At 53.4% G+C, this 21,236-nt stretch overlaps 7 protein-coding genes across 7 annotated transcripts; 3 read left to right on the forward strand and 4 right to left on the reverse strand.

The window, feature by feature from the left end:
- Window positions 1–3,036: 3,036 nt before the first annotated feature.
- On the reverse strand, window positions 3,037–3,735 carry PG997_000434 (40S ribosomal protein eS25). Its single transcript, XM_066804749.1, has 3 exons — window positions 3,586–3,735; window positions 3,184–3,393; window positions 3,037–3,118 (listed from the first exon to the last, which is right to left on the reverse strand). Exons 1-3 carry the CDS (start codon window positions 3,641–3,643, stop codon window positions 3,093–3,095), a joined length of 294 nt encoding a protein of 97 aa, XP_066674522.1. The 5' UTR covers window positions 3,644–3,735; the 3' UTR covers window positions 3,037–3,092.
- A 178-nt stretch (window positions 3,736–3,913) lies between these two features.
- PG997_000435 (40S ribosomal uS7 domain-containing protein) lies at window positions 3,914–5,163 on the forward strand (the record flags this gene model as incomplete). The annotated part of the gene is made up of 5 exons (XM_066804750.1): window positions 3,914–3,945; window positions 4,006–4,218; window positions 4,392–4,575; window positions 4,649–5,085; window positions 5,133–5,163. Coding segments are annotated over 5 exons (897 nt in total), but the record flags the coding sequence as incomplete, so codon positions are not given.
- Window positions 5,164–5,552: 389 nt separating this feature from the next.
- On the reverse strand, window positions 5,553–6,607 carry PG997_000436 (acyl-CoA N-acyltransferase; the record flags this gene model as incomplete). Its single annotated transcript, XM_066804751.1, has 2 exons — window positions 5,553–5,930; window positions 6,227–6,607. 2 exons carry the CDS (start codon window positions 6,605–6,607, stop codon window positions 5,553–5,555), a joined length of 759 nt encoding a protein of 252 aa, XP_066674524.1.
- A 1,742-nt stretch (window positions 6,608–8,349) lies between these two features.
- On the reverse strand, window positions 8,350–9,285 carry PG997_000437 (heme binding protein; the record flags this gene model as incomplete). Its single annotated transcript, XM_066804752.1, has 2 exons — window positions 8,350–8,835; window positions 8,947–9,285. 2 exons carry the CDS (start codon window positions 9,283–9,285, stop codon window positions 8,350–8,352), a joined length of 825 nt encoding a protein of 274 aa, XP_066674525.1.
- Window positions 9,286–10,494: 1,209 nt separating this feature from the next.
- On the forward strand, window positions 10,495–13,484 carry PG997_000438 (heat shock protein 70-like protein; the record flags this gene model as incomplete). Its single annotated transcript, XM_066804753.1, is given in 2 exon segments — window positions 10,495–12,852; window positions 12,867–13,484. The coding sequence occupies 2 exon segments, from the start codon at window positions 10,495–10,497 to the stop codon at window positions 13,482–13,484; spliced, it is 2,976 nt and encodes a 991-aa protein (XP_066674526.1).
- Window positions 13,485–15,711: 2,227 nt separating this feature from the next.
- On the forward strand, window positions 15,712–17,181 carry PG997_000439 (peptidase A1; the record flags this gene model as incomplete). Its single annotated transcript, XM_066804754.1, has 2 exons — window positions 15,712–16,085; window positions 16,167–17,181. 2 exons carry the CDS (start codon window positions 15,712–15,714, stop codon window positions 17,179–17,181), a joined length of 1,389 nt encoding a protein of 462 aa, XP_066674527.1.
- A 1,653-nt stretch (window positions 17,182–18,834) lies between these two features.
- On the reverse strand, window positions 18,835–19,607 carry PG997_000440 (uncharacterized protein; the record flags this gene model as incomplete). The annotated part of the gene is made up of 3 exons (XM_066804755.1): window positions 18,835–19,264; window positions 19,321–19,410; window positions 19,528–19,607. The coding sequence occupies 3 exons, from the start codon at window positions 19,605–19,607 to the stop codon at window positions 18,835–18,837; spliced, it is 600 nt and encodes a 199-aa protein (XP_066674528.1).
- Between the last annotated feature and the right edge of the window lie 1,629 nt (window positions 19,608–21,236).

Raw genomic sequence — 21,236 nt, forward strand, 5'->3', positions numbered from 1 at the left:
TAGAAAAGACTGAGGGGAGATGGTTGAATGATGGATGAGTGGAAGAGAAGGAAAGCGTAGATGCTGTGGTGGTTCAGCGGATATTTCTACTGCCCGTTGTCTGGAGGTATGGGACAGGGAGAGAGAAAAAGTTTCAAGCGGCCTTTGAATGAGAGCTAATAAATGGCCACGTTCGAAAAATTATTGTGGGACCTGCCCCAAGCTACCTACCTAGCTCGGGTTAACCGCAAATTTCAGTGTCTACAGCCAGTTTCTGCACCCGGCCTGGCAGCCAGTCTCGGGCCAGTCTGCACCCAAGGCCCAGCACCAGCGCTCTCAGCTTTGCGGGAGGGTAGGGGGGCAAGGGGGTAGGCTGTAGGGGGAGGGGGGACAGAACACCGCCGAACAAGACTGCTTGCTGGCCTTGGTACTTGGCTGGTGCTGGTGCTGGTGCTGGGCTGGGCAGTAGCTGGGGCCTGAGGCAGGCGCTTCTTACTCCAGTGTCAGATACAAATCAGATTGGGCAAGACCGGTCTTGACTGGGCCAGGCGCCAAGGGTGGGCCCCTCCAATTGGCAAGGGGTGTACAAGTATGGCTGGCCGGCGCGGAGAATGTCGGAATGATGCTGTTCTTTGCTCTATTTTCCCTCCATCCTGTTACCAGCGTTGCACTGGAGCTGGCCTGGCAGTACCTACCGCATGCAAGATTACAGCACAACCCTCCCTCCGAGAGCCAGCTAAATGACGAAAAGTGGGATCTCCAGTGAGTTCACAGATCCGCATCTCCATCTATCTACGGCAAGATGTACCTGTACTGTATGGGGAAGGAGGTGTGTGACAAAATTTTTACTTGTGATAGATAAGGTTGATCAAGAAATGTTCCGTCTGACTTCCATAGAACCTCGTCTCTTCCGGCTCACGCGACACACTTTTCGATATGGACGTCGGGATGGGTGCGGGTATTAGATGAATTGAGCCTTTTTTTTTTCCCTTCTTTTTCGTTTCCCATCTTACATATTATTAGTGAACGGCAAGCCTTGCATCAGTTAACCTCCGGCATGGGCCACGAATGCACTTGCGGATCTTCTTTCGCTCTAAGCTTCAGGGGTCCGTCTCTCTGTTACCCGAATCGAGTTTTTTTACTCCTTCTCACACACTCCTTTGTAAGATGTATCGATTGTACCGGATATACCCAGGCCCGCTACGATGTACCTACATGCTAGATAGGTAGGTAAGCAGTATGGGGGCTTTTCGGCTACCACTTGGCGAAACGACCATAGATGGACGGACAAGTTTGCGTCCATCCAGAGATATATCCTGACACAGTAATTGATCGAGATGATTGAGTCGAGGTCTGCCTCCATTACTCGCATAGCCGGTGCCGTGCTACAGTCTAGTCTTGTCCAGACACGGCGTTCTGACCGACATTTTGGATGCCTACATCCAATTGGCAATCCATCCCTATTACATGCGTCGGAGCCGCAAATGGGTTTTTCGTCGTGTTCCCTGCCCAACCTGGAGCTTGGGGCTCCTTCCTCCGCTGGTCAAAGCTCATATATCGTGCTCTTGTAACATCAAAGAAGTCTTTGTTCCCAGGTTCCCTGCCTGCGTGGAGGCTTATTCGGCTGCTGTTCCACTTGCCAGCAAGCAGGCAAGGAAGACACATCCGCAAGTGCTGCATGGGTGATGCAGTTCGTCCTACATTTTGAGCCGCTTTGTCGGACCTCAAACGGGTCTTCATACATACTAGGGCCGTCTCGCGGCTGCGGCCCTCTAGCCTGTCAGCCCGAGTTTCTTACTCCAGTCAGATTCGCACTTCACGATAAGCTTCAATGCCAGCTCGGCTTTGGCAATGCGCTGAAATGGCCATCTTACTCTGAGCTTGGGCCCTTGGGAGAAGAGCTTTTGTTGAGTTGCGAAGCTGGCTTGAGACCGAATTGTCTGACCCTGTCCGTCATGGTTGTGCCTTGCAAAAGCTAATCGCTGTGGCTGAAGCTGGCCGCCAGCCTCTTCGCCATCACCAATCTTGAAAGCTTGGCAATTTTCCCGATAAAGAAGAACCAGACATCAAGCACTCCGGGTTTCAATAATGCATACACGGACTTGGTCGGTGGATTGCTTTGCTTGTGGAGTAAAGCATTTGAGCGGTAGTCCAGCAACGGAGGCGGTAGTCAACTCAGATCGGCCAGCAGGCAATAGTATTGGGCAGAGAGAACTTGTAAGACGCATGAGTGGCCGCAATTACCACGTTGGGCAAGTATAACTGATTACAGACTGGTTCCATTAAGCATACTGGTCACAAATGGACTATACAATCTTGCCTCCTATCAAGCTACTCTGGAAGAATTGGTCGTCAAATCTTCCCGTCCAACCAGACGGTTGCCGAGGGCAGAAGCGTCATCCAAGACGATAGCATCGACACTGAGTGACACTTACTACAAGCTGAATACTGACTTCTGATCAAATTTGATACACCATAGTAGAAGCCAGTACCTTGAAGAGATGCTGTCGTGTTGACTTCTGCTCAAGCCATTGCGCCATGCCGTGGTTTACTACCAGATCTTACTAAGCTTGTGTGGTTTCTTAAAATTCAACAGTGGCATCTAGTTACTCCGTAATTGTATGTTTCGGATAGATACCGAACGGCAACACCGGGTGTAGTCTCTCAGGATCTTCGCTACAACCGCTGGGCGCACAGTTCTAGCGGCTGCATAAATATTCTGGCACTCGATATATCCCAGCCGCGCCAGGCGGGTATCACAGCTGCTACGGAGCAAGTACTACAAGACAAGGCTTAGCTGAGGGTCACAGGCAATGGCCAGACCCCCAGAGAATATTATCTTCAGCATGTCATCGCCCCACGGCAGCACAATCGATCACGAACAAGAATATGAGGTCAGAAGGGCGAACTTTCTCTTTTATTCTGCCTCAACTGAATGCAACTGCAGCAAAGACACTGAACCAAATACCAGTTCCCTATGCTACGCCGGAGATCAAATGCCGAACCGAAAACCATCAAATCCGTTTTTTCCCTGTGCGATCCATCTGACCTGTCAAATACGTCGTCTGAATCGACTTCACAATCGTCATAGCATCGTGAGTGAGATTGATGATTTAGTCCGTGGCGCCAACAGCGCGGGCTGGATGAAGTAGTTAGCAAAAATGACTCTCGTTTCGTTGAATCCGCGGTTTGAGGGTGACGTACTGTAGATCTTCATCTTGCTGTGTGTGACAACGGGCTTGATCTGACCCTTCTCCTCGAGATCCTTCAGGCACTTGCGTGCCAGAGAACCGTTGACCTTAAGTCTGTCGACCAGGGTCGCAACGGTCACAAGGCGGTAAGACTGGACATCCTTGTAGAGCTTGTCGGAAGTGTTCTTGTCGAGAAGGACGGCGTGCTGGGCCTTGTCCTTGACTGGAGGAGAGGAGGAATGTCAGCGAAAAAGTCCTTCAGGGAGGTGTGCCTTCTGCGTAGCGAAAATGCTGATGAATGCATTCTGGTCGCGCCGTGCAGCACGCAGGAGACGCGCAGCAGCGGCGCCGCCAGAACAGAACCATCGCGCACGTCGCTCGCATCGGCGGCGTCACAAATGCATCAAGCACTCACCCTTGCCCTTCGACCACTTCTTCTTCTGCTTCTTGGCACCAGTGTTAGCGGGAGCCATGTTGTCGGATTTGTTGATTTGGTGTTGGTTGTCGGGATCTTCGTCAAGAGGAACAGTCGATTAAAGTCGTTCGAATGAATGCACTATTCAATTCTCAGAATTGTTGGAGGGGGGCCCCATCCAGTCAGCTGCAGGCGATCGCTTTGCCCTAGAGATTCGGCCAATCAGAGTGTCGGCAGCAGCTGCCAGAAGTGGGACAGCTGCGACTTTCCCACGAATTTTTGAATTTTTGTGTGTGTGAATTTTCTCCATCGGCTAAACCCCGACCAGCAAGCACCGACACTCCAGAAGCAAAGGGTTGTGTGAGTTTATTGGACTTCACTCGGTTTGCCAGACTGCAAAAAATTAATACCACCGACCAGCCAACTTCGCCCAGCGCCCATCCCTCATCGACAACTAACCACACCCCAAGCGTCGGTCAATTTTACGCCCAAGATGTCTGACAACGGCGAGATCGAGGTTGAGTCCTCCAACTACCAGGTCCTTCCCAAGGATGTCGTCTCCGAGATTGGCAGCGTCAAGCTGTTCAACCGCTGGTCCTACGAGGATGTCGAGATCCGCGACATCTCTTTGACGTAAGGACACCCCCAAAATCATTCGAGCCTCGGCGCAGCGAGCTGTATGGGATTTTTGAACCTTTGGGGGAAAATCAATTGTTCTATACATGCCTTTGCGGCTGGGGCTCGGAATCGCAACATAAAGTACTTGGAGGGGAAAGTGCTAATTATGGATTTTTCTCGATATGTAGCGATTACATCCAGATTCGCTCGCCCGTCTACGTGCCTCACTCCGCTGGCCGTTTCGCCGCCAAGCGTTTCCGCAAGGCCAACTGCCCCATCATTGAGCGTCTGACCAACTCTCTGATGATGCACGGCCGCAACAACGGCAAGAAGCTGATGGCCGTCCGCATCGTCGCCCACGCTTTCGAGATCGTAAGCATTTACATCCCACCTTTGCGCAAAGCAAATACGACAAGGGAGCTCCGAAATCTAACCAAGTACACAGATCCACCTGATGACCGACCAGAACCCCATCCAGATCGCCGTTGACGCCATTGTCAACTGCGGTCCCCGTGAGGACAGCACCAGAATCGGTTCCGCCGGTACCGTCCGCCGTCAAGCCGTCGATGTCTCCCCTCTCCGCCGTGTCAACCAGGCCATTGCCCTGCTCACCACCGGTGCCCGTGAGGCTTCTTTCCGCAACATCAAGTCCATTGCTGAGTGCTTGGCTGAGGAGCTGATCAACGCTGCCAAGGGTAGCAGCAACTCTTACGCTATCAAGAAGAAGGACGAGTTGGAGCGGTGTCGCCAAGAGCAACCGATAGATGCTCTTCTATTTCCGTTTTGCAATGGAAAGGGGAAAAGGGGTTCTCGGCGTGGAATCGATCAATCTGGGCATTTTTCACCTTTGCATTTGTGTGTTATGGCTCAGGGCGGCATGTGGTATCATGGTTATGCATGTCACATAGGGCTCTTAAACGAATGAAAAGTTTTGCTCATAAGGAGAGCAAAATGGTCTGAACATCTACGAGGCGTCTTACGGCTTTTTGGTGCGATATCATGAACAGTGAACTGGGTCTACGATGTCACGAGTAGTATGGACTTCAAGAGTTTCTTCCTCATGGCCTGCTAGTAAAAACAAAAGAAATGCACATGAATGACAATGCCTCGGTGTCTTGAGAGTGGTATCAATCGTCTATGTTTTGTACGAACTTCGTGTAAGTGGCCGTAGCCTACCAAGCCTCGAGCAGCCGCGAGAATCCATCATTCTTCATTACCGCAAGCAATATCCTCTTCTTTCCTTGTCAATACTTGATACCCTTCCCCTATTTTTGTTCGTTTCGTCATTTCCTTATCACATCGGCCTATCCCTGTCCGTCCAGTCATAGTTCTCTCCCCCTTCCACCCATTCAAACCTGGACCGGGACATCCTTAGTATTGAGGCGGAGGAACATGCCGACGTGGGGGACGCCCTCCTCGTACCAGCGGCCCATACCCTCGTCAACCTTAAAGCCCCAGCGCTCGTACGTCTTGATGACGGCCTCCTGGGCGTGGGCGCAGACGAGCCCGCCCCAGTGCGGGATCTCGCTGGCCTGCTCGGCGTTCAGCGCGTCCATGCCCTTCTCCGTGACGCTCGGGTCGAAGTAGCGCGGGTGCGTCTCGAGCCAGCGGCGCGCGGCTACCCACAGCTGGCCCGCCATGTGCCGGCCCCGGTACGCCGGGAGCACCGCGAGGCGGCCGACCTTCACGTACGGCTCCTGGCCGTCGTGGAACGTGGTCGCGCGGTCCTGCGCGTAGGGGGCGGGGTCTCGGCCGCGGCAAGGGTGGTGGCGCCTACGCCTAGACCTGGGTCGGCTCCGGCGACTCCCGATGCTGCTGGTGCCGATGAGGTGGTGGCAGCGGTGGTAGGTGCTGCTGGTTCCATTGAGGTCGGGAAGGGAGGGAAAGGTGTCATCTTAGACTCATCACTACCGTTGCCGTCCAAGGAGTCCTTAACTGCCGCGCCGCCAGCGCCGCCGGAGTGCTGCTTGTCGTCATTTCCGTTTCCGCTGCCGTTGTTAGTTTTAGTTCCGGGGCGGTCGACGAGCTTGTAGTCCTCGTACCAGCCGTCGGGCTGGGGGTGGGGCGGGTGGGGGAAGGGGACGATGCGCATGGTGCCGATGGGCAGGGTGTGCGTCTCGGAACGGCGGGGCCGGAGGATGAGGCCGGAGTCCGGGTCGACCTGCTCCAGCTCGACGACCTTGCTGACGGAGGCGTAGACGACCCAGTGGCAGGAGCGGGGGTCGTCGTTGTCGTACTCGAACTCGAGCGGCATGCGCTGCTCGTCGACAAAGACGGCCTCGCGCACCGACATGGCGTCCCGGAAGACCTTGGGCACGGGGCACGGCTGCTGGTCGTGCGGCTTGGTCCGGTCGTAGTCGTCGAGCTTGCTAGGCTCGAGGAGCGAGATGAACGGAGTGCCCATGGTTGCTGCTGGTGGTTCCTTGTAGGCGGGTGAAAGATGAGAGTGAGGAGGGTATTGGTTGCTGGGTAGGTAGTATAATGCACCTGCTCAATGTGGGTTTGAGACAAGGGCTGTGGTCTGACTCCGGTGTGACTCCGTCGTGTAGAGTCGAGAGGTTTGGTGTGTAAGTTGGAGCGGAACGTGCCTCGGTCCTGGAGGATGCAGGGTGTGACTCGGGAAAGGCACGTGGTTTGCCAGCGAGTCCCGACTTGTTGATAAGGACTTTTCTTCTTAGGCAAACAATGACACAAATGCTCTGTACATGCTGTTCATGAAGATGTGTTTTGGGTGGTGCTGCTTGAAACAAGCCCGTCAACGTTCAAATCTGGTGCATTGATTGTTGTGGCGGGTCCTGACACCATTTGGGAACTAAAGGAAGTAGTGATGGATTTAGGCGTGGTTTCCCGTCATCTTTTTCGCGTAATTGGTTGACGAAAAGAAAGGATGTGGAACCCAGGGTTGCTGGACAGCAGCAGCTGCTGCTGCGGTTAAGGCCTTTCCTTTCCGTTCAGTAAGCTGGGAGGGCGTTGGCAGGAAACGCAAAGCGGCTTGAAGTGAATGGAACATGAACAGGCAGGTGACACGAAGTCCGGGATGGGACGGTCTTTACGGAGACCCGTTCATCCCGGTCACCGGTGTGCTAGGCATCTTTATTCGGAGGCTTTCCCCACCGGAGGACCCACGAAATGTGCGGAGGGGACTGAGTGTCAAATAAATGCCAGTGGTTATGCGACCGAATAGTGCAAGATGCGGTGTCTCTATGATGCAATATGCATTGCCACTGCAGTTGATCGCTATCAACCCAGCAGAGGGGGCAACATCATGATATAGTTGAACACTCGAGGCAATTGCATATTTGCTGGAGGTATGCTTTCTATATGAGAACATGAGATCATTAACCACCTGGTGATGTTTGAGGGTCTCCACCGAATATGCAGCAACCAAACTTCCTGCTTACTTATACACACTGCCTGACAGTTGTTAATGCTGTATCATCCTTCATAGGAGCGTCAGTGTGGCACTTTTTCTAACCAAATTCAGCGATCGACACTGTGGTATCAGGGCCCTCTACCTGGGATAGCTTGGTAGTCGGTAGTGTTCTATATTAGGCTGGGACTCATTGCAGTCTACATTGGCCCCTTGGTCCTTGGCCTTGACAAGACAAAATATCAATAACGAAGTTCTTGGGCAGGAAAGAAGGTGATATTATAGTCTCCAGAGTCCCTTGCCATCTCAACATTTGTATATTGTTGCCAGAGGCATATCTTGCCAATATGGAAACATCCTTGTCAAACTGAGCAACTAGAGAGGAATTCCCAGTGTCAGTCAATAAAAGGCGTAGCACTTCCATTCCTTTCTGAACGCCCCTATTCTCAATGCGCTCATGTTCCCATTACCTGGCGGACGTTCATATCAATCAAGAGGGCACCGGGAAAAGAGCACTGTGGAATATACCCTTTGGCTCTACAGAATGGCAGTACATATCAGGCAAAGCTGTCATAAGCCAGAAATAATAGGATTCAAGTCATCTCTTCAAGTTGACCTCTACGCGCTCATTGGTTATACGTCGAGGTCGGACAACTGCCGCCTAGATTATCTCGCACCTGAAGCTCATGCGCCATCTATTCAAACAATACCAGTTAGACCTTCGAAACTTGACCCTAACGTCTGCTCTTTCTGCCCCTTTCTCCGCCTATAGTACTTTATTGCCCAGGCACCTTCCTCTTGGGCCTCTGCTGCTGCGCCGCGTCGCACAGCTTCTTACGGGGCTCCTTCTCGAGCCAGTCGGGCTCGCGCTTGACGGTGCCGACCTTGTGGTACTTGTCGGAGCGGGCGAAGAAGTTGGCCCAGTGCTCGAGGGCCTCGAAGACCTTGCGCTCGGCCTCCTCGCGCTCCAGCTTCTTGAGCTCGGCGAGCTGGGCGTCCGAGTAGTGCTTGTTGTCGAAGACCGGGTCGTCGACCGGCAGGAACATCTCCTCGACGCCGCGCAGGTCCGCCGTCCGGTCGTCGGCGAAGCAGCCCGTCACGAAGCCGCGCGACGCGTCCACGCCGGCGAAGATGTTGTAGGAGCCGCCGGGGCCGTAGGTGCGCCGGTTCGCGGAGACGTCGTAGATGGTGCCGTTGATGGCGAGGTAGACGGGGGACTCGGGGTTGCGGCCGTCGAATTGGGCGAGCTCTTCGAGGGTGAGCTGCAGGGGGCTGCCTATATCATTGAAGCCAGATCAGTGATGCTGCTTTGATTTTGGAGCTCCTCGTAACCATAGTGGGAAAGGGGCCAGGGAGGGAGGATAGAGTCGTACAAATTGCGACTTCCACCAATTCATCCGCAAATACTTGGGCGGGTGCTTCATGCCCCAGGTGAAGCTCTCGCCGCTCGAGATAAGGTAGCTCAGTCCCGCCGACGCCAGGAGGAGGAAGGTGATGACGCGCAGGATGTCGAGCCAGGGCGTGTAGCCATCGAGGTCCTCGTCCTCGTCCTGGAGGCGGGCCTTGGGCGTCCGCTTAGGCTTGGGCTCGGGGATTACCTCCTCAGCTTCTTCGGTGGCGGATGACTCGGCGGGCGTGGGGTCGGCTACGGGTTCGCCGGCGGCCTGCGCCGCCTTCTTGCGCTGCCGGACTGAGCCCCGGGTTTCTGGCATGGTGATGGTTTAGGTATGCGCCACGATACCGGCTGGTCGCAATTGAATGGAAGCCCTGTGACGACTTCGTAACTCGACCTGGAATGAGCCAATTGCTCGTCGGAGAAGCAAAGGACTGTCGTTGACACAGAGGGAGGCAAGTGGGATGATGGTCAGAGAATGAACTCCAGATCTGACGACCCAAGATCGGGATTACGAGCTGCTTTTACCTCCTGCTTGAATGGCTCCGGACCTTGTAGCCCCGCTTTCCCGGTGGTATGTTTCGGGCTCTCGGGGAGTTGCACAGCAGTACATACCTAATACTACATGAACCTACAATACGAGAATACCTACTTGGTATGCGTAGAAAAGACGCATAAACACGCGCGTGTCAGATTTTCCGGTGATCTTTGCAATCTGTCTTCTGTCCAGGACGGCATATACTTTGTTTTTGGAGATGAAGCTCAATAATAAGATGTCGATCGTTCCGCCCAGTCAAACCCGCTATTGTGGGTTGCTGCTTGTACTCTGTGCTGCTGTACGAAAATTCGAACGTATTTGTGTGATAAAGACACTGCCATCTGGACTAAAACACGGGGCTGGAGAAATTCTAAAGGATGCTTAGAGCTCAATTGGTCTCTAGGTCAAGTCGCATGCATTATCGATGTGTTCTGGTTGAGCATTATATTAGCCACTCACTCATCATAGGTACTTCCCAAGAAGGTTGCATTGAACACAAGGTTCAAATGTTGAGTTGAGGTGCAGGCAGCGGAAAACAGGCGCCGAATCAGAGTGGCAGTTGGGGCCCCCTGCTGTAACTGAGCCAATCAGCGGCAGAATTGTGTCCCGAGTAGGGGTCTCTGTGTCCTTGCCGCTCCCACCTTGCCATTAGCTGTCCTCTTCTGACGGCATCGCAGAAAGCTATGGTAATTGTGAATAATTAGTTGGTGGGGGATTGCATAGCTGTCCAGAATTAGGTAACCCATTACCTACCACTTACTACATCCTTCGATTCTCACCGTCTCGACAAGAGGACAGATTCCTTACGACGACGGGCTTGGACGTTTATTTGATAATACGTCCCGCAGCCCGCTTTGAGTGGATTTCCTCCTGGCCGACTCTTTCCCTCTTTGTTGTATATTCCTACTGCAATTCGCCAGCACCAAGCTCAAGCTGGTTTCGCAACATTTTTAGCAGGCGACACCTTCGCCGAACAGCATCGCCCACAACATGGTGCAACTATCGTCACCACGCAGCCTTCTGCTCTGCGTGGCCTTCCTTTTCTCCACAAATGTCTCTGCCATAGCTGCCGTCCTCGGTGTCGACCTGGGAACCGAATACATCAAAGCAACGCTTGTCAAGCCCGGCATCCCCCTCGAAATTGTCCTGACTAAAGACTCGAGGAGAAAGGAAACTTCCGCCGTCGCCTTCAAGCCCTTCCAGAATGCCCCCAAGTCCGGTGCATACCCCGAACGCGCCTATGGCTCCGATGCCATGGCCCTCTCGGCTCGTTTCCCGAGCGACGTCTACCCCAACCTGAAGACCCTCCTGGGTCTGCCCGCCGACGATGCGCAGGTGTCAGAATACCTTGCCAGGCACCCTGCCCTGCAGGTGGAGAAGTACAAGGGCCGGGACACCGTCTCCTTCAAGAGCAAGGTTTTCACCACTGAGGAGGACTCCTGGATGGTCGAGGAACTGCTGGCTATGGAGCTCCAGAGCATCCAGCGCAACGCCGAGAGCCTGGCTGGATCCGATACCCTTGTCCGCTCTGCCGTCATCACCGTGCCCCCCTTCTATACTGTCGAGGAGAAGCGCGCAGTCCAGATGGCTGCCGAGCTGATCGGTCTCAAGGTCCTGTCACTCATCAGCGACGGCATGGCCGTTGGTCTCAACTACGCCACCAGCAGACAGTTCCCCAACATCAACGAGGGCGCGAAGCCCGAGTACCACATGGTCTTCGACATGGGTGCCGGCTCGGCCAAGGCCACTGTCATGAAGTTCCAGTCTCGCACCGTCAAGGACGTTGGCAAGTTCAACAAGACTGTCCAGGAAGTTCAGGTCGTGGGCAACGGATGGGACAGGACTCTGGGTGGTGATGCTCTCAACTATCTCATTCTGGATGATATGGTCCAGCAATTTGTTGAGAGCCCCGCCGCCAAGAAGGCATCGGTTACGATCGACAGTGTCCAGAAACACGGTCGGGCCGTGGCCAAGCTCCTGAAGGAAGCTGAGAAGCTGCGACATATCCTCAGTGCCAACACTGAGAGCCGAGGCAGCTTCGAGGGTCTGTACGAGGACATCGATTTCAAGTACAAGATCACCCGCGCAGACTTCGAGAAGATGGCTGAGGCTCACGCCGAAAGAGTTGGCGCAGCGGTTCAGAAGGCTCTGGATGCTGCTGAGCTGGATGTCTCCCAGTTGGACTCCATCATTCTTCACGGAGGTGCTTCTCGTACACCATTCGTCCAGAAGGCGCTTGAGAAGATTGCTGGCAACGAGAAGCTTCGTAGCAACGTCAACTCGGATGAGTCTGCTGTATTTGGCGCTGGCTTCCGAGCTGCTGACCTTAGCCCCAGCTTCCGCGTCAAGGAGATTAAGGCTCTAGATGCTGCTGGCTACGCTGCTGGCATGAAGTGGACCAGCCCTCAGGGTAAGGCCCAACAGCAGCGCCTGTGGACCGAGAGATCTATCTTGGGCGCTACACCCAAGGAAGTCTCCTTCACAAACCACGAGGATTTGACTGTCAAGTTCTACCAGTCAATCCCCTCTGCCGATGGTGTTGTGGACAAGGAAACCAAGACTTTCACTACCAAGAACCTCACGGCAACTGTTGCACAACTTGTGGAGAAGAATGGCTGCAAGAACGAGGACATCCAGTTCAAGGTCAAACTACAGCTGCGAAGCGAGGATGGCGAAGTTGATGTAGTGAAAGCCCACGTCGAGTGCGAAGCCGAGGATACCGATAAGGAGGGCTCTGTCATGGATGGCGTCAAGAACCTCTTTGGGTTCGGCAAGAAGGACCAGCAGCCATTGAAGGATGGCGAAGAAAGCTCCGAAGATGCTGAGACTGCATCCACCACCGCCTCTACGGATACCGCCACTACTTCCTCGATCGAGTCCAGCACCACCACCTCTACCGAAACCGGCTCTGCCTCGGCTGAGTCGACTGATGCGGCCAAGCCCAAGAAGACCATTGTCGTTCCTGTCGACTTCAAGCTTGAGAAGGCTGGAGTACCCGAGCTCAGCAAGGATGGCCTCGGCTCTGCAAAGTCCCGTATCAAGGCCTTCGAGATGTCAGACAAGTCGCGTCGCGCTCGTGAGGAGACTCTCAACCAGCTTGAGGCCTTCACCTACCGTGTCCGCGATCTTCTGGACAGCGAGTCCTTTGTTGCCACCTCTTCCAAGAAGGAGCGCGCAGCTTTGGAAAAGAAGGCCGGCGAGGTTAGTGAATGGCTCTACGACGATGGTGCCGACGCCACTCGCGACGAACTCAAGTCGCGCCTCAAGTCACTTAAAGATATGGTGTCGCCCGTCGAGAAGCGCATCAAGGAGAAGTCGGAGCGACCAGAACTCGTCAAGTCACCCGCGGTACCCTCAACCAGACTGCCACTTTTATCGAGACCATTCGGAAGCAGATCGCCGAGGCCGAGGCCTGGTCTTCGTCCGCTTCGGCCAGTGCTGCGTCCGCGACGTCTGGTGAGGCCTCGTCTGTCACTGCTGCGCCATCCAAGGGCTCCGACGACTTCGACGGCCTCGAGGATGACGCCGCTGCATCTACAACCACTACGGCTACTCCTGAGGACGTTGGCCCCGTCCCAGTCTTGTATACCATGGACGACTTGAAGGAGATAACGGATCTTTCCAAGTCCACTCTTGACTGGTTGGAGAAGAAGCTGGCCGAGCAGGCCAAGCTCCCCGAGACGGCCGACCCCGTCATCACCGTCGACGAGATCTCCAAGAAGGCCAAGAAGCTGGAGCAGGTCGGCATGCAACTGGCGATGAAGGCGGTCAAGAACTTTGACAGCAAGGGCGGGAAGAAGTCGTCCAAGAAGTCTGGCAAGAAGTCGGGCAGCACCAAGACGGGCACGGCGGCCGGCTCGGAGCAGACGATAGATGCCGATGAGATCGAGAAGATGGTCAAGAAGATGGCGGCCGAGCAGGCACAGAAGGACAAGGAGCAGGAGAAGAACAAGGACAAGCCCAAGCACGACGAGCTGTGATACAGTACATACAAGTACAGTCAGTAGAACAAAACAACGGCTATAGACTTTTTTTACGAACACACAATTTTAGATGCAATCATCCTACACTGACAGATCGATCTATCTCTGATCTATCTCACACTTGACTTGGCATATTCGGGTAGTAACCAAGATAGCCCAAGGTTGCTGACTCCGTTCTTTGACATCATTCGGGTAGTATGTAACTGGAATACCTAGCTAGCTTACGGTTGCTCAGTTCGTTCTGTTTCTCGGTGATTTGTGCCCTGAAGGACCATTGCCAAGGTCGTACCTAAACAGGCCGAGCCTCCAGATTGAGGTAACGAAGGGTGACGTTGTCAGACAACGTGAGTGGGACGGCGCTGTGCCACCAGTCTTTTTTTCTGTTCTGGCACACAACGGGCAAACAGTCATCGTACAAGGAAGCCCTACTCGTCGAACTGACCTTGCTTTGTTTGTCACATCGATTAATCGGACCAATTGGCAGGAGCCCCTGAGACGGGGCTAGGACGGCGACATATGCTAGGTATGCTAATGCGGTGAGCCTGCAGTGGCCCTGCATTTGGTGGGCCTGGCAGACAGGTGCGTAGATTGGGATTACCCTTGCGGTGGCTTGGGTGTCAAACGGATGTGGCTAGCCGTTGGGACGATTTCCTGTTCGAGTTGATGCTCTTGGGGGGTGGAGGGGAGGGACGGGAGGGACGGGACCAGCACGCAAATACGCATCGGTGATGGGGGGAATGAAGTGACACCCGGCAGTCGAGACATGGCCTTCTCCCCGTCCATTCTTGGAGTGCCGTGCCGTGGGAAGGGAGAGCCGGGACTGTCTGTAGCACTGGCTCCACGTCCAGTATCTAGATAGTGGCAATATTCGCCCGTTGTTACCACTCTACACGAAGATCTTGATGAATGCTACGATACAATATAGGAGCCTGCCTGGGTGTTCAACGTAGCAGAGTTCGTTGGCTCCTGTGGACGTATGACATGGTTGGCGGTGACAACTGTATTCGCTCCGACTAGCCTCTACTGCCACTCGGCAAGCGAAGAATCAACGTATACGTAAGGATGACAGAATAGCAACCGATGATGTTGTGATGGTTGTTATTGTTTGATACAACCAAGCTATGTCTGTCTATATGGTAGCACGAGGCTTGACAGGCACGGCTCGCCTATTACCTGCCTAGCCTTTCTTTACCTGGAGTCATGTTCAACATTGACGGTGTGTGTATATTCGTCCAATGTTCTGTATCCGAACATCCATCCGATGTTCACTGTAATGCAGGTACCCAACCTAGATACCTAGTCTATCGAATGTTTGCACAGGTAATCTGATCGTGAAGGCTGTAAAACTGCCCGTTTGGCATTTGTTGATCCTCGCCATGGATCTAGCAGGCTGTTTGAGAGCTATGACCGCCAACAAGGGCAGATGGGCATGCCGCGATAATGAATGCTGTGACCATGGCCTCCAGACTGCAGATGCACATTACCTTTGACATACTTACAGTGTACCACCTGTTTACATGTAGGAAGTAGGCCGCATCAGAACTTTGTGTACTTAACCATCCAGTCTATCCATCGTCTGAGGGTAATATTCGAAGTTCTGTTGATTTCCCTAAAAGATAGATGCGTAGGTAGGACGAGAAGAAAGGGCGATGGCATGATGGGGGGATGGGACCCGTACCTGCCTGATGGAGTACTGCTTGACCTGTCTGTACCTGTACCACTTCAACTGCTCCTTCCTGCTTCTTCCTACACCTGATGTATTGATGTCCCATACTTGAGCTACTCGAGGGTTCATTCCGCATCGTGGAAGTTTGGCCGCATTCTGCGATTCCAGTTGCACGACATCTGCCCATCCCACCTTTAATTCCGTCCAACACTCCCCCTTCAATCCTATTTGATGTGAGGCACCGACTTGGCAAACGCGTCACGACATTAGGTATTCTCTCTATCGGTCTGGGTCCTTCTCCTTTGGTCCGATATCTCACACTCCTCTCACGTAACTGGTCTGGTTTGAGACACTATAAGAGTCGCAGTCCCTTTGTCAACCCAAGCTCTCTCGTTTGCCCTTTCCACTGACAAGCCGGGGCACATCTGGGGCTTTCACTTCCTCCTTTACATCCTTCACAGCCTCCTCACCCTCAGTCAGTTCTTTTACTTACTTTCCACCAACCTGATCTAACTTTTCCCATCATCCACAGCTCCAAGTCCAAGCAGACCGACGACCATGGCAGGCTTCACGCATGTCTGCCTGGTGGCAGCCATGTGGCTGACCCTCTTCTCGGCCTTCGTTGCCTCTGTCCCTGTCTCTGAGGGCGCTACCTTCTCTGCCTCTGTCAAATCCAGCCTCAAGCGTCATGGCCACGTCGACCCCCGTGTCCAGTACATGCGCACCTTGGCCAAGTACAACATCCCCATCCCCGAGAAGCTGGAGAAGATTGCGACCTCCAAGATGGCAAAGATGGCCAAGACCAAGGCCGCAACGCCCGATGATGTCCCGGCTGTCGCTGAAGAGGGTGACATGTACTACCTTGCCCCCGTCGGTATCGGAAATCCTCCGCAGCAGCTCTACCTCGACTTCGATACGGGATCTTCAGACTCGTGAGTGGCTACCTTTCTCTACTCCTCCGTAGTTGTCCCCCCTAGTAGGGCCATAGCTGCTAACGAACGCCATCTGTCTAGCTGGGTATTCTCTACCGACACCGCTGCGAGTGAAGTTCAAGGCCAATCCATCTGGGATCCACGCAAGTCTTCCACCGCGGAGCTCGTCCCCAACGCCACCTGGGAGATTATCTACGGTGACTTCTCTAGTTCATCGGGCATAGTCTACAAGGACACTCTTAGCCTCGGCTCTTCGTTAATCATCAACAACATGACTATCGAGTCTGCCCAGGACGTCTCAGACACCTTCTCCAAGGAGTTCAAAATGTCGGGCCTCCTCGGGCTTGCTTGGCCCAGCATTGCCCAAACCACGCCCCCAATGGACGTTCTCCTTGACTTCCTCCCCCAAGTCCTCAAAGACCCGCTCTTCACTGCCGATCTGAGGCATAGCAGTGACAAGGGCTCGTACAACTTTGGATATATCGACCATAGCCTCCATGGCTCGGAAATTCAGTACGTCGACGTCGACATCAGTGAGGGCTTCTGGGGCCTCCAGATGACTGGCTACGCAATTTCTGGCCAAGACGTCCGGTACGAGTTCTCCCAACCCAAGTCGGTCATCGTGGACACTGGCACGACTCTTCTTTACGCCCCCGAGTCTGCAGTCGAAGACTACTTCAGAGCTGTACCCAGTGCCAACTTCTCCGAAGATATCTATGGTTACATTCTACCTTGTAACGCGACACCGCCGGATTTCATCTGGGAGATCGGTGATCCCACAGGTGAACGCGTCGTCGGCCGTGTTCCCGGAAGCTACATCGCGTTCCAGTCGCTCGCTGACGTCGTTGGAGAAGATGAGCCAATGGAGCCTTGGATGGAGGGACAGTGCTATGCTGGTCTGCAGACCCTGGGTGGATTCTCAAGCCCCGATGGTATCCTTGGCGATGTCTGGTTGAAGGCAGGCTTCAGTGTGTTCGACGTGGGCAACAAGAAGTACGGAAGTGCCCCCAAGCCCCTGGATGCCACCAACAAGAAGCTGGGCCACTACCGCCGAGACAAGGTTCCCTTCTCGCGCAAGAAGAAGATTATAGTGTAGGTTGTCAGTGAGGGGTGAGATGCTTCATCGTGGACAAACGGGTTTGGTGAAATACCTTCGAGTCTAATACTGGAGTGAGAATAATTTGCTTAGATGATCGCGGCTTGATCACATTGATTGCAATTTTCCGGAGGAATTTGGCCTGATCAATTCGATCAGTCGATTGAAGGCATAATAAGACACCATTTGCGACGGCTTGCATTCGCACTTTTTCTATTGCCGTGACTTGTGCTAGAGGACTTACACGCGGTTCTGCAACCTCCTTACAGTTTCGCGATCCGCCAATGACAACATGAGCATCGGTAGTCGTCGCCCACGCATGACTTAACTACCACCAATAGTCACGCGGCCAAGTAGATGTCACATTACCAACTGCCATCTAGCTACTGCCAACTCCAATGCTCGAACATCTCCGAATCGCAATACTACCCGTGCTAGAGAGAATGTTTTGTCAGCACTACACATTCGAGTCTGTCCCGAACTCACACGACACAGGTATATTTGCTTGTTTGTTCTAGCCACAAAAGTCCCCATCTGGCGAATGCAGTACGCCGACTCCCAATATTCTATCAGTTTTCAGCTACCAGAGACTAGCGCCACATGTTTCAAACATTGCTTTTCCGCGTATCTACAAATATACCATTTTCAATGCGGCAGGCTTGGGACGTAGTAGTGGTGTTTGTTTTGTTGTATTGTATCCAGGAAAATGCATTATCAGCTTTCTCTCTCCTGTGTTCTATAACCAGTATTTACAATTGGAAACCAGTTGAGTGTGGTGGGGGACGGATCCATAATCCTTCTCCCATGTTGTTTGCGACGGCATGCCCAGCAAAATAACAACCATGCTGTGCTATAAAAAAACGATGATGAATGCGTCCAGTGGTAGTTTTGCCAACTCCTCAGCCTTTCCTTTCTGCTTCATTTTCCAGGAAAGCTGTCGTTCTATCGTACTCACTCACTCAGATAGGCAAAACTACCAACGGCGGGCCAAGTCACCTGCCGGGGTCGGTTGCCACGGGGAAACCTGCTAACCGTACTCCTCTCCACCCCTCCCTTCCATCCTTTCCCCTCCTTAAATATTGTGTAATGCGTTACATACAGCTCATGCTCGATGTGCCCGAGGTCGTGTTTTGCTCAAAAAGCGGGCAGCCATTGGAGAAGTTGGCCTTCGCTTGAATGAATCGTGTCGTGTGAAAAGAAGTTTGTCGAGGGAATATTATATGACGATGAGACGCCGTAAAAACGTCACGGGTGACCAAAAGGATCGTCTCTCTAGTTAAACGAGGGTATATGTTGTTTGTTGTGTGTGGGACGAGCAGCCAATGCTGTCGAGTGCGCTCGCCATGAGATGCCAAAAATCGAAAAAAAGTCATTTCGTTCGTAAGAAGCCACTTATGTGTCTCGTATCCAGTTGTGTAGCTGATTGCCGGTAGTTGAGCTGTTGTTGTAGTTGATGTTGATCGTCCAGGCGGCGAGTTTCCAGAAACCTTCAGCAATGATGAGGGATTCTGTTGGCACGTCGACCAGCAAGCCGATGTGCATCCGCCGGGGGGAGGAATCGCATCGCAAGGGCAGCAACGGAAAAAGGGTACAACAGCTGTACAGCAACAAGCAGAAGTCGACGCTTTGAAGGGGCAGGACGAACAAAGCAGCTTAGGAATCGCGGTCACCATCTTTATAAACAAGAACCATGTCAGTAAAACTTTGTGTCGCGAGGCCGTTGCTACCATAGTGATGCGATTGGGGAAAGGTGAATGCTGTGGAGGGGTCAACGAGCTCGTATTCACCTTCACTGGCTGTGGGAGTCGGCGGCATGGCCCCTCCGTGCGCTGGTGCTTGCTGGGGCTGTTTGGCCGTACCTGGTCTGGAGGTACCCTTGGCTCTCTGGGCGGCCAAGTCCTGTTCCGCGACGGCGTTGACGGCCGCCTGTCGCTGGCTCCCTGCTGGCGCTTGGCCTGGCGTCCCGCTGCTGCGCTTCAGGCGTTCCTCCATCTCCTTGATGCGCTTCTCGAGGGCCTCGAGTTCCGTGGTGTGGGTGGTAACCTTCTCCTTTCTATTGGGTGAATCTGGGTCAGCTAGCGTTCTTACTGTTGCAGAGGGGCAGGCAGGCGCAGGCTGCTGCGAGCTCAGAAAACGGACCTCTTGTTCAGTTGCTCGTCCAAGTCGGCGACGCTGTTCTCGATCCGGAAGATGTCCATAAGCTCTGCGCTAAAGGAGCGGGCAATTGTGCTGCGTAGGAGTATAGGCTGTTAGTCTCTGGTCCGCTCAATCGGTGCTGTGCTGTGCTGTCGCAGCCAAGGTTCGCGTCGCAAACGCATAAGCGGACGGGCAGAGTGCATAACTCACGATTGAGGACGGCGGCCATTGGGCTGCCAGTCGCGGTCGAGTTCCTCGTCGGTGGGGTTCATGGTGACGGGATCCGGCATGATTGTAATTGTGTCGGTTGAAAACGTAAGAAGGGATCCAAGAAAGCTGCAGTAGGCCTTTGCTGGATCAAAGAATGCTGATGCGTACGGTGGGTGTAATGAAACAGTCCGTCAGTGTATCGGTCGGGTCGTGGGATGCCCGAGTTATATGTGTGTATGTATGTGTAGGTATAGAGAAGAGAAGGAGAGAGCGCGCAGGATGGGTGTAGAGCGAACTGGAAGAAGGGGTCCACGGGGGGAAGGAATTGGCGGTTGATATGTAGAGCTGACCCTTGACCGACCTTGGTCAAGTACAGCAGCAGGAGCAGGAGGCAGGAGGAACAGGATGGACGGTCGTCGTCCAATCACGATGCAGGCGCAAGCAGCTGACTATGGCGACTGGGGGCGTGAGAGTGTGCGGGTGCTGGTGCTGGGCAGGACAGGCTGGGCAGGACAGGGCAGGCAGGACCAGGAAAGGGGGCCTCAGGCGAATTAATTGGCGGACCAGTTCAACATTGAATTATGTGGAACTCGAGCGACTCGACCAAATTTCAGGCAAGAACCGTCTGAAACAATGAACAAGCCTCTCAGCTGCCCGGAGAATGCATGCAGTGGACAGTCAGGTATTCCCGAATCTTGGATGCTGCTGGAGCTGCAACCGCAACAAAGAGCGCCAAGCGAAGATGCTGGTTGCTTGCTTGCTTGTTTTTGTTGATGATGATGATGCTGGGCGGGTTACGGGGGTTGTTGATGGGGGGAAGGAAAGCTGCAGGTCGGTGTGTCCTACATCCTTCCATGTCTTGCCCGTCTGTCTAATGGGTATGCATGTCTCTCTTCCCTTTGTCTGTTCTTTCCTTTTCGCCATCCATGGCCACACACGGGTCTGAGCTTGAGGTCAACTGAGAACAGACACTCGCTCGCTCTTCCACCTGTCTATGTACAGAATAGCATTGGATGTACATCATTGCTGCATGTGAGCGTGTAAAGTATGTAGCGTGAGGTAGGTTGCATGCTCCCTATTAAATCAACCAGACACATATTGCGTGTACCATTAAACAGAGTTGCGCTCCTAGGGCGTTGCATCAGATGTTTATCAAATCTGTCTGTCCGCCGGGCCCGCCTGCCCGCCTAGGAGTATTCTCGTCCGATCTATGCGTTTAAGGTCTCGTTTTCCTTCTTTGTTGGATCGAACCAAAAAGAGCCTCCCTGGTCAAATTGTATCAAATGTCTTATTTAATAATAAACCTGGCCAGTAGATCTACGCCAGCCTAATAAGTTGGAGAGTTCTGTTCCACTATGGAGGCACAATGTGTACATTTGTATCCGTATGTAGCGTGTGGATGATCGTGGTGGAGCAGGGGGGGTCAAGTAATACATGCATGCAGTGTGCGTGCCCGTAACGCTATCCTCTTACTGCACCAGCACCAGCACACAACACAATGCAAACCCCAAATTGCTAGAGGCTGCTAACCTGCTAGGCATCTCAAGCGAGACACTTGCATCTCACTACTGCCAACACTAACTGCTAGAAACATTCGGAAAAGAAGGGTCCAAGACCGCCAACCGTTCATCATCATAGCGTGCCAATTGAATAACCGCCCGCCCGCCTGCCCGCCGCCGATGATCTGAATCAAATGGAATCTTCTGTTC

This window comes from Apiospora hydei (assembly GCF_038363865.1).
Source record: "Apiospora hydei strain CBS 114990 chromosome Unknown utg000002l_segment0_segment0, whole genome shotgun sequence".
In the NCBI taxonomy this organism is placed as follows: domain Eukaryota; kingdom Fungi; phylum Ascomycota; class Sordariomycetes; order Amphisphaeriales; family Apiosporaceae; genus Apiospora; species Apiospora hydei.